General features: G+C 40.8%; 1 protein-coding gene across 2 annotated transcripts in view; it reads left to right on the top strand.

Annotated features, from left to right (window-relative positions):
* The first annotated feature begins 214 nt into the window (after nucleotides 1-214).
* Nucleotides 215-12,607, top strand: part of rims4 (regulating synaptic membrane exocytosis 4) — a 61,835-nt gene continuing 49,442 nt past the window's right edge. The window contains exon 1 of one of the 2 annotated variants that reach the window (XM_085159338.1): nucleotides 215-1,530. In XM_085159338.1, the coding sequence (XP_085015464.1) occupies nucleotides 1,434-1,530 (97 nt within the window). In that variant the 5' untranslated portion in view covers nucleotides 215-1,433. Of the gene's footprint in view, nucleotides 1,531-11,440; nucleotides 12,604-12,607 lie in introns of those variants that run through there. The other variant, XM_085159339.1, reaches the window with a different exon arrangement.

Genomic DNA, 12,607 nt, shown 5'->3' with positions numbered 1-12,607 from the left:
CACTTGTACTGCCCTACATCTCCTCGACAATCCCCAAGCCACACCCATATTCCCTCATCCACATTTTGATTGGTTGGGCTGCAGGCAACAGTCTGCACTCTGTCCCCTCTCCCACCGCCTTTTTCCTGCCTTCTTGCTCTCTGTCTCTCCCCCCCATTTCTGCTTTCCCCTCTCATCCATCCTCCCTCCCCCTCCAATTCCCCCCGCTCCATCTCCCTCTCCATGCAGCTTGCCAGTGAATGAGTCCAGTCAGACACAAGCTGTTTAACAGTGCAGTCTCTCTCTCTCTCTCTTTCGCTCACACATCTCTTTTACTCTCTCTCTCTCTCTCTGTCCTCTCCCGTCTCTGGAGCAGACAGTCAGTGGAGCATCGGCACGGCATCAGAGCGGCACAGGACTGACGGAGGAGGACGAAGTCGACAAATGCTGACAGAAAACAATTAAGAACATTTACGGCAGAACATCAATTGTAATACAATTGAAAGCAGAGCAGAAGCAACAGATTGCCCTCACTTGCAATTGCTGCTACAACTGATGTTCTGGGCTTGGAAATGAAGCAGACTGGGAACAGCTCCTGGCATCTCGTGGTCAGTTTCTCTGTCTGAAAGAAATGCTTTTGCTCTGTACAAAGAGGAAGGAATTAACAGTGCTGAGCGACAGGAACCAAAAGCTTTGATTCAGTCGTAAAGCAACACGTTGCTGGGCGTCAGCACCACCTCCACCATCAGTGTCTCCTCACATCCACATCTTCCTTTCTACACTGGGATCTAAGGAAGAAATTCGAGCTTTGAATGCACAAACAGGAGGATGTCAGACTGGCATGCAGAGTGCAGAGTTTAGGGAGTTTTGCTGTGAATCAAAGAGCAAGATCTCGTTTTAACGGTGCAGGTGAGATCGGGTGCCGTCAGTAGTTCCACCTGACTCTCATTTTGACTTCTGACGACATGAGAGACATGAAAAGGACAATGCACATGAGGATCAACAAACCAGAAGCCAATAACTAGAGGAAAGATGACAGGAAAAGAGAGACCTAACCCTGGAGCACACGGTCACAGATAGATCCATAATTATTCTTTGAAACTATTTACCTGATCAAAAGTGAGTAACCTTGACGTATATCTTTCCACATTTCAGATTTCTATGATGTTTTTGCACCAGGGGACTTTAATTTCACATACAGAGAAAGACGAACAGCAAAAACTTTCTTTCATGTCAACTTGTGCCACCAGTCAGTGCAAGTAACTTTCTGCACCGATTGAAGTCGGTGTGAGTGCCTTGGGGCTCTCATTTGACTGTTCTTTTTGGAGTGAAGTGGATCTGCCGTGGGGGGCAGCTGACAACCATCCAAGACGCCGCGAGCCGTACTCCGCGTGAAAAATGCCCAGCCGCGCTTGGCCAAGCCGGCCGACCCGGGCCCGACGACGGGCCTCTACATGGAGAGGTCGCAGAGCCGCATTAGCCTGTCAGCGTCCTTTGAGGCCCTCGCTATCTACTTCCCCTGCATGAACTCCTTTGATGAGGATGATGGAGGTAAGTGGTAATGAAACACACACATATGCGCAAACCTGCACAGGACATCAACATGACTGATGGATTAATTCATAAAACACAGGCCTCCAAGATACATTATTTGTGTCTGTTAGGCAGTGAGTTATGTAAAACCTGCCAGAACTTGAAGGACAATCTCCTTTCAGCATGGGTTCATTGATCTAAAACCTAATAGGTAGTTTTTTCCTTTTTTTTTTAGTTTTTAATATTCAATATTTTATCAGTCATTTTTTATAGTGGATGGAGGTCATTTAAAAATACCACACATTTTAGAGAGCAGTGCCTACGACTGCAACCACAAAGGCAGTAATGTATTACTTTAATAGGAACTATTACCTATCAATATTTTACTGAAACAAAGTGAACAACCACTAAAAATAAAAGCAATCATGCTCTGAGACTGTCTGTCTATATCTGCCCCACTAGAGGCGCTAAAGTTATAAATATGGATATGTCATGTCTGCAGAGACTCTTGTGGCTTTGGTTGTCATTGTCAGTTTAAGTATTCTGTCAGGTATGAGAGTAAGCTGGTATTAGCGTGTTGGACTTTTGACAGAACTGTGGGTAGATAATGTGCATTTTCTACTATTCTAACACTTTAGAGAGCAGATATGTTAAGTGCATAAAAAGAAGTGAAAATCTTTACCAGTGATATCGACATTACATCTCTGTATGTGTGTCTATGACTGAGCGTGGCTCTCTGGTATATCATGTGTTGCATATGTTTGTCTCTGCGCTGTATACCACATATACTGTACGTTCATGCCTCTGTGGTTTCATTGTCAGGTTCTCATTGTTCAGATTGTCATTGCAACTATGCAGAGGGGGAAAGACAGCAAAGCCTATGCACACTTATATCCACTTTCATTGATGAGATTGCTGGTAGGATAAAGTAATTCCTCAAACTGGATGCATTAGATGATGTAATGTATTTTGCTCCTGAACTGGTATTATTGCAAACTACGTAACCTCTGATTCACTGTCGTATTAATCCTGCCTAGAAAACTGCATTACTTGTATCTTTTCTAGAGCCCAATTCATACTGGATTATTTGGCAGAGTATGCATTTTTTTCTGTTTCCTTTTGTTTGTTTGTTAAGTAACATTGGAGGACAATGAGCTTTGGTGGATAAACTGCTTTATGACTGTCTTTCCAAAGGAAACCATGCATCTTATCAAGGGTAACAACATATATGGAAACGAATTGACATAAAGGGAAAAAGTGCTTTTAATCCATATAAAGATATCAGTGTATATATATATATATATCCTGGTAAATTGGCTTCACCAGGGTTTTTATTTTGGTACAAAGAATGTAAATGGGGAACACAATGTTCATGTATAAAAAAAATAATAAAAAAATTATCATTGTAATTGGAAAAAAAAAATTCCACACAGTTAACATAAAAACAACAGTGAGAAACACACAAACAACTTCCTTACAATCCACTTGTTGTGGCTGTTTGATTGACTTGATTACCTTTATGAAATTAACTTTGTTTGGTTATAATGCACGTTTTTACCACACTTTTAAGAAAAGTCATGTTAAAATCTAGCCCATATGTTCATACAGTATATATTGCCAAATGATTTGGAAAATCTACACAGGTTTGGTGCAAATCATTCTTAAAACACAGAAGATCAAAATTAAAACAAGTCTTCAATTATTTATGTGTTACTACGGAGCCCCGCAGGGGACATGGGAGAAAAAAAAATTAAGACGGACTTTTGCGAGATCTCGCAAAACAAACTCGGGATCTTGCAAAACTTTTGCGAGATCTCGCAAAACAAACTCGGGATCTCGCAAAAGTTTTGCGAGATCTCGCAAAACAAACTCGGGATCTCGCAAAAGTTTTGCGAGATCTCGCAAAACAAACTCGGGATCTCGCAAAAGTTTTGCGAGATCTCGCAAAAGTTTTAGCCCATTAGCTTGAAGCTAACGGGAGGTCGAGACCTCCCGTTAGCTTCGAGCTATCGGGAGGTCGAGACCTACTACAGCCGGGAGGAACACCGCTTTCCCGGCACATCGTGCCTCGACCTCCCGGTCGGCTTCGAGCCAGCGTCCGAAGAATGCGGCTAAAACGTTTGCGAGATCTCGCAAAACAAACTCGGGATCTCGCAAAAGTTTTGCGAGATCTCGCAAAACAAACTCGGGATCTCGCAAAAGTTTTGCGAGATCTCGCAAAACAAACTCGGGATCTCGCAAAAGTTTTGCGAGATCTCGCAAAAGTTTTAGCCCATTAGCTTGAAGCTAACGGGAGGTCGAGACCTCCCGTTAGCTTCGAGCTATCGGGAGGTCGAGACCTACTACAGCCGGGAGGAACACCGCTTTCCCGGCACATCGTGCCTCGACCTCCCGGTCGGCTTCGAGCCAGCGTCCGAAGAATGCGGCTAAAACGTTTGCGAGATCTCGCAAAAGTTTTGCGAGATCCCGAGTTTGTTTTGCGAGATCTCGCAAAAGTTTTGCAAGATCCCGAGTTTGTTTTGCGAGATCTCGCAAAAGTTTTGCGAGATCCCGAGTTTGTTTTGCGAGATCCCGAGTTAGTTTTGCGAGATCTCGCAAAAATCCGTCTTAATTTTTTTTTTCTCCCATGTCCCCTGCGGGGCTCCGTATGTTACTCTGTTTTGAGACTTTGTCTATTTGTTAAAATATAACTCTAAAAGCAATATAACTCCTTTTAGAGTTACATTTTATGACAAACTCTTATTAATGTTGTCCACACACATATGCAAAAGTGCTTTTTATTGTTATTGCGGAAACCTACACATTGCAGAGATAGCCATAGATCTAAAAGCTGTGAGATCAAATAACAGGCTGGCCCATATACAGAGATGTGTATAAAATGTTCATCCTTAAGAACATTTTAACTGTGAATTTAAAAGTGTAAATGCTGCTCTTGTGTCACAGACATTTCTAAATCATACAGGAGAGATAAAAGGCCCAAACGGCAGCAGTCTGCATTTTTCTCATTTTAAAGACAGTTAGAAGTATTGGAATAGTTGGAACATGAGCCATTACTGGCTGAGACCACCTGTTATAATTATTTACATAGTAAATCATAGCAATTTTCAAACCAACACATGCAGCAGCTGTGTCTAACCAAACCACCGCTTAGAGGACTGTTTTTAGATATATTGTGCACATCGCTTACACCTGCGCCTGCTCAAGAGCACACAGACACACACACATTAGTGTGATCATCTCTGTTGACTTCACCTGGACCCACAACACCAACACCCTGGAGAAGGACCAGCAGTGGCTGTACTTCCTCCGTGTGCTGAGGAAGAATAAGCTGGACCGGAAGCTGCTGCTGGCCTTCTTCCCCTCCTCAGTGGAGATCGTGCTCTCCTGCTGCCTGGGTGTTTGGTACGCAGGGGCCACAACTGAGAACAGGAAGGCTACGCAGAGGGTAACTAACACCACCCAAAAAAAATAATTGGCTGCCCTCTGCCACCTCATGAGGCCATAGGCAAATCCTCGTGTGTCAGGAAAACCAGCGCCAAAATCACAGGTGAACCCTTACACCCCGCCCACCACCCGTTTGACCAGCTGCCCTCTGGTCAATCAGGTCCCACACCTCCAGGATCACAAACAGGTTCTTCCCCTGGGGGATTCAGACTGTCAACAAACATTATCCCCCCACATCCCACCCACCTCACCAATCTGAGCCATGGTATGAGTAACCCCATGACTCAGGCCTCTGACATAGGGACTCTATTCAGACCAAGTCTTTTCTTTGCACTACTTTTAAGAACTTTGCAACAATTTTTTGTTCTCTAATGTCTGTCTTTTTCCTATTTTTGTATATATTCCTCTTGATTGTTTATATTTCTCCTGTTTGTTATTTATTCCTGCTGTCTACTTTTTATATTTTATTCAGGCACAGTTAGTGTGGAGCACCCACAATCTCATTGTACATGTAGAATGGTATTCACGATGAATCAAAACTAATACTCAAGCAGTCATTTCATATTGTAAGCACTGCACGGGAAAGCTCAGTCTCTTACCAGCACAAGCACGCTCTTCTATGAGCACTCATGCATTGACAAATAGACGTATTCCCATGTCTAGACAAACAAATTTATATGTACAGGCATTTGTGATCGTAGGTATGCTGTATGAGCAAATACACAGGTAAGTCTCAAGACACAAGCGCGCACACACAGGAACATGAAAGCAGTGTGTGAGGCAATCAGAGCGAAGCGACAGGCCGTGGTTTGTGGCTCTCCATCTAATTAAATGCTAATATGGCTGCTGATTGTGGCTGACTGCAGCTAAATAGAGGCCTGATTGCAGGTTAATTCTCTCTCTCCCGTTTTCTGTCTCATTCTCTCTCACACACGCTCTCTCAAGCCTTCACTCCCTCCCTGAGCCATTTTCACTCTGCAGTTTTGAAATCCTGTTTGCAGGTTAGCTCTGTCTTTCCACCTTAAATTGCCTTTTAATCGCTTGACTTCTTGTTTCCCTTCCCCTTCCTTTTTCCCCTTCCCTTGCTCTCTATGTTTCATTTGTCCTCTCTCTCGCTTCATTTCAGCTCAATTCAAATATGCTTCTCTGACAGCACAGGAAGGAGGGTACTGTTCTAACAACAATAAGAAAGAACAGGAGAAAAAAGTAGAAGTAAGGCAAGACAGTAGCCCTATCTGCAAGGGTACATCTCACTGCTGTGCTGGATTTAAATTTACTTTAAAAGAACTGCTAAAAGCGATTGTAGGATTTTAGAAGCCGTCACAACTACTTGTTTTGACGGTCAGATGAGGAGAAGAAATTGCTTGGCTTGAGTGTGTTTTATAGCTAAAACACTATGTTGTGGCTGAAATTTAGACACTTACCTTTGGTTCCTCAGTGTATACCTTATAGGTATGCAAAACTATGCAGGTTACTAGTATGTGTGGGTTTATATTGGAGATTTTATCTTTGATTTCTCATTTCACAACACATAGATCGTATTGTGCTTAAACCTTCAGGCATTGTATTCTCTAATATACAGCATTTTGTTCATGGAAGCATTTCTTAACACTTCTGCAAATTGACCTGTGTCCTGCTTGTTTGTTTGCTTAGCTTGGTCACTGACAGCACACCGCTGCCTTGTTTTGGAACAGTTTGCACTTTAACAGAGGACTAAAGCTGAACAGAAGTGAAACACAACATAAAAAAGCAAAAGCAGTACATTTGCACTCTGTATTTGGTCAGTAATGTTTATCCTGTGTGTAATATTAAAAATGTAATTTATTATATTGGGGTTAGATTGAGCTCTGAATAAGTATTACATATGACAGATATAATATTTACCTTTTACTGTCAAATAGAGGTGACACAATATGGAAACCTCAAAATTACCCCACATGATTAAGGTGACAATCAGTGGGCAGCAGCATGGCTTCATGCCAGGAAAGAGCAGCGATGATGATGTTTGCTTTGAGAATGTTGATAGAGAAATATTCAGAAGGTCAGGTGGAGTTACACTGTGTCTTTGTGGATCTACAAAACACATATGATAAGGTACTAAGAGAGGAAGAGTGGCATTTTATGAGGAAGTCAGGAATTACAGATAAGTATGTGAGGCTGTAGCAGGTCATGAGGACAGTGAGACAGTGGTGAGGTGTGTGTAGTAGGAGTGACAGATGGGTCAGAGGAGGGAGGGGTGGGATTACATTTGGGACTGGCTCTGAGCATCTTCCTGTTTGCAGTGTTGATGGACAGGTTGATAAATGAGGTCAAGGAGGAGTTTCTGTGGACTAGGATCACAGTGTGATCTGCAGTGAGAGTAGGGAGAAGGTGAAAGAGAACCTGGAAAAGTGGAGGTATGCACTCAAGAGAAGAGGAGTAAAGGTGAATAAGGCAAGACAGAATATGTGTATGAGTGAGAGGGAGACAGATGTAGCAGTGAAGCTGAAAGGAAAACAGGTAGTAAGGGTGACTGCGTTTAAATACCTGGAGGTCACCACCTAAAGCAGTAGACAGTGCACAAGAGAGGTGAAAAAGAGAGTGTAGACAGGGTGACAAGGGTAGAGATGAGTATCAGGAGTGATTTGTTCCAGAAGGATCGCAGCAGGAGTAACCGGAAAATTTACAAGATGGTAGTGAGACCTGCTATGACTTACAGTTAGGAGACGGTGGCACTAACAGAAAGACAGGAGGCACAGCTGGAGATTTTTCTTGTGACTGATAAGAATGGACAGGATTAGAAATGAGCATATTTTAGAGGGGCAAGTCTAGGGCACGTTGACTTGGACCTGTGCAGAGGAGGAATAGTGGATATGTTGCACAAAGGATGTTGAATATGGAGTTGCCAGGCAGGAGAATAGGACAACCACTGAGAAGGACATTTGGAGGGTTGGTGTGACAGAGGAGGATTCTGAGAGAAATGGAAGGTGTGAAGAGGTGAGATGAAGACACGCTGTGCAAACCCCTAACAGGAGTAGCTGAACAAATAGAAGACGGACATATACAATATACTGATAAAATGGCGGTGTAAACATGGGGAAGGTTTAAGTACTGAGCTCAGGGTATGTACAAGTAATCCCTGGATTCACACTTTTCTAAATGTTCTGTTTGAGACAGTTTTTTCTGCTCAGTCAGGAGAAAAAACAGCTTTAAAAGAAAGTGGTCTTAACAGGAAATGAGCTAAAGCACCTCCAGACTGGCAAACCAACTCAGGGGCCACACTACAACCCAGTATAAGATAAATAAGGATTATTTTCAACTCCATAATAATAGGTCCCCGTTAAAATGAAACAGCACCACATAATTGGGAAAAGCAGAACAGTTGTAGGTTGGTAAAAAAAAAAGGACGACTGATCCTTAATTGTAAGCCTTTTAATTGACCAAATAAGTGGGAAATGAGCTTTGATTCATGTAAATAGAGTTTAGGTACTCCCTGATAGTTAAAAAATAAACAACAATAAATTAACTCATGCTTACAGTAAATGCCCCAGCTGATGACACACAGCCTTATGTAGGCCATGCATGTGTTGTTAGCGATTCAGGTGTCAGGTTTCACCATTTAGGTGACAAACTGACAGCTGAGATGATTCTCCAGGATTACGTTAATGTAAAATATGAAAGCCAGTCATCAGTGCATGCATTTTTTTCCCCTATCATCTGTTTGAACCAACGTCCCAGGGGTCAGTGAATCTCACAGTAATGGAGTTCATTCCAGAAGTAACTTTATGCCGTAAAGCGCAAATGCCACTTTCTTATTTTCTCCTTCTGGTTCTGACTTTACACACTTTGCTGCCGAATGTCTTCTTGTTGCACTCAGCTGTGCTTTTTAAATGAAAGTGAAGAGAGTGATAACATAGTGAGAAATGCTCCAATTCAGCAATGTAATTAATGAAAGCTTCTCAGTATGCGTTGCTGCATTTTATTCTGAGCTGATTCCCTCTTCAGTGGATGCAGAACTAATTGTTGTGCCTCTTCTATGATATGTTTTTTGTCAAATCTTCCTACAAAACTGCACCTGAGTGTCTACCATAAGTGGGATAAGTATCATCACTGGAAAGTAAAAGTAAAGGCATTCATAGCAGCACTCGATATTATTCCATGAAAAATGCTTCAAGCAAAAATCTGAACAATTAAGCCTAAAAAACTTGTGAGAAGGTTGAATTGAAATGGAAAGCCTCATATCTTTACTTTATTGGATGAGTCATGTGTCTGAGCTTATTTATTTATTTATTTTCCAACAAGCTTTCATTCGTGTCAGTTGCAAATATGATCTCATATAATACAACATCCTATCCATCAGCACGGGACAGGGTCCAAAACCCAGAGACGCACACTGGTAATGTGTGAAAGATACAGAGAAACACAATCAGTAAAAAAATCAATGTAATGTCCTTAAATTGTAAGTAAAAAATATTAGTCTTATTGTCAGTAAATTATTTAAATTACATTTGTGGATTTTTAGAAATCCTCTGTATAAAGTAAACATCATTTAAATATCCATAGCTGTGGCTGGTGTTTCTGAGTGATCTACTTTATATATTTGCTTTCTGTTGGCTTGTTTAATATACAACAATACAAAAGATTTTCAGAGTTAGCCTCCATGTAAAGTGAGTCTAAAATTAAAAATGCTTATTTTAAAAAAAAAAAGTTGTCTCTTTTGAGAGCCAGCCGATATCAGAGGACAAGACTTTTTATTCCTCTGCCAGTCCGAGTTTATGAAGATAAACGTAAAATTAGACACACAGACAATAGTCAGTAGTTTTAAGATCCTGGCATATGCAATCCATCTTTTGTTTTCCATGTGGACTGTCTATCTGTAGGCCACCAAAGTCTGCTCAGTACTGCTCAGACTAAAAAAGGAAACCAGCTATTTTCTGGTAACAAAAGACATGTCCCTTGCATATTCATCTACCTAAAACGCTGCATCTAGCTTTTGCAAACCAAAAATGTGTTAAACTGTGAAGTCTCGCTGGCGATATGCTAAACACTTTATTGAACACACACACTGTCATACAATGTATCACTGAATCAGAAATTGGCACTGTATCACTTTATCAGCAATAAGAGATGACCTATGAGTTAGTGTTGGGTCGTTCGCGAACGAAATGGCTCTTAGAGCTCTTTGAAGTGAACGACGCGAGCCGGCTCCTTATTGGGAGCCGTGAGGGGTTTTTTTTCTTTCTTTCTCTCACCCTCTCTCTCGCCCTTTTTTCCGCTGAACTCCGCACGCGCGGCCTGTACTTTGCGCTGGGCAGAGGGGGGAGGGGCGTTAGTTACACTCGCAGCACCACAGGAACAGAGCCAGAGAGAAAGAGAGTGAGGGACAACAACGTCACATTAGAAAGGTATAGTAATCATCCACTATTTTCAGTTGCAGATGATAAAGGATTCAGAAATCATGCAGGCCCATATGACAGAGAATGTGCATCTTCTTTTTGTTTTAATATTTTAATTTATATTTAACTGTGTTGTGGTTTGCAGTGCTTTGTGTTGTTTCACGTTAAATTTGTTTAAAAGGAAAATGCTGAAAATTTAAATAGTTAAAATTTTAAAATGTAAATAGTTGTTTTTTGTATTATATGATTTATTTATTACATTTTATGTGGAGTGAATAAATAAAGTATATTTATGGTGGCCCTTAGAGACAAAGCACGTACAAACTCCAAAACGCGTAAAAACTCCAAAACGTGTAAAAACTCAGACGCACTTACAAACTCAGAAGGACGTACAAACTCCAAAACACGTAAAAACTCAGAAGCACGTACAAACTCCAAAACGCGTAAAAACTCCAAAACGTGTAAAAACTCAGACGCACTTACAAACTCAGAAGGACGTACAAACTCCAAAACACGTAAAAACTCAGAAGCACGTACAAACTCCAAAACACGTAAAAACTCAGAAGCACGTACAAACTCAGAATCACGTACAAAAGACAACAGAAGTGCTCCAGGATGCTGGGCGCAGTGTTGCGCTTTTGTTACCTAGTGGCTACACAAGCCAGGAAGTATCAACAACCGGATTTGGTGTGTGGTAGTAACAGGTAAATGATTTTTTTTTTTAATTATTTGAATAAATATGAGTGCTTGTCTATAAATACACAAACAATACACACATGCTTTCAATTGTGTAATTTAAGTGATCTGGGTAGCTCTGTTTTGGAAGTTCAGTTAACGCTAGAAATGTGTTTTGGAGTTTGTACGTGCTTTTTGGAGTTTGTATATGCTTTAGAGTTTGTACGTGCTTTGTCTCTAGGGGTCATATATAAACATATATAAATAAAACCACTTTTTTTTTTACATTAGTAATTCCTTTTCTGCACAATTTTATATTATTGTTAATGATCAAATAATTAAAGCAACAAAACAACCTGAAGAGCCGGTTCGGAGCCGAAAGAGCCGGCTCTTTTTAGAGGAGCCGAGCCGAAAGAGCCGGATCTCTAAAAAGAGCCGGAAATCCCATCACTACTATGAGTTACTATAGATCACTAGTCTGGTGCTATTGCATGTTTTTCTTATTCTATAATACATTGTGTGCTACTGTATTGTATTTTGCCATTCCCCAAGTTGAGCCATTGTATCTTATTTTAAATTGCATGTTATTGTGTTCTCTACACTATTGTGTTGTTCAGCCCCTGATTGATCCTGCAAATTTCATTGTACTAGCTCTGCATGTCAAATTAACAGCTGCAAGTACTTTAAGTAGTAAATAAGACTAGGACTTTTTTTTGTCTGATTTAAAAAAAAAAAGGTTGTGCACAAAAAATACAACCAGCAGAGACAAGTTCTCTCTTTTTTTGAATGTAGAATACAAATGAAAACAATAATGTTTAAGTGTTTTAGGGAGAACACTTTTTTTCCTCTCAGACTTGTTCTCGTTCATTCTAATCCTGCCATTAATCAGATAGAGAAAAAAAAACTCTAATAGAAACAGAAACAGAACAGGCGCTCCTGGTGCTGCTGTACTGGGAGATTAATTGACTTTATATTTCTTTGTGTGAGTGTGTGTGCTGCAGTAATTCTTTGCTTGTGGGAACAAAATGTTCTCATAAGGAGAAGGAAATTAGGAAAATCTTCCAAAGTGGTGATTTTATCCCTTAATTAGCTAATTTAGGATGAAATCTGAAGATTAACAGGATTATGTAGAGGTTTACAGTTGGACTGCTCCTCTGCGAGGACACGTGTTAGTGTCTATTTATTTAAACTGCAGAATCCAGATTTCCTATAGAAACATTAAAAGAACTACCTTTTAGTTAGAAATGAAAGTGTTAAATGTGTGTGTGTGTGTGTGTGAAGTACGAATGTGCATCAGGTATTATGGCTTCATAAAGCAGCTAGACGAGATGTCACTTCTAAAAGGAGGATCTGGGACATTAGCCTTCTGCAAATCAGGAGAGAGAGAGTGAGCAGAATGACATGAAGGGAAATTGAGAGGAAGGGAGTTGGGACTTATGTATGATGAGCATAAGTGGAGCGAGTAAAGAAAAGAAGCAGGATGGAAAAATGACATGAAGAAAGAGGATATCAGTCAAACATCAGCTGGCGATAGATACGGAGGAATAGGACAAAAGTGGTAAAGGTGAAAAGAAGAGCATGAGGAGGGACGAAGAAGGTAA

This window comes from Neolamprologus multifasciatus, chromosome 5 (assembly GCF_963576455.1).
Source record: "Neolamprologus multifasciatus chromosome 5, fNeoMul1.2, whole genome shotgun sequence".
Classification (NCBI taxonomy): Eukaryota; Metazoa; Chordata; class Actinopteri; order Cichliformes; family Cichlidae; genus Neolamprologus; species Neolamprologus multifasciatus.
This window is presented reverse-complemented; position numbering and strand designations above follow the sequence as displayed.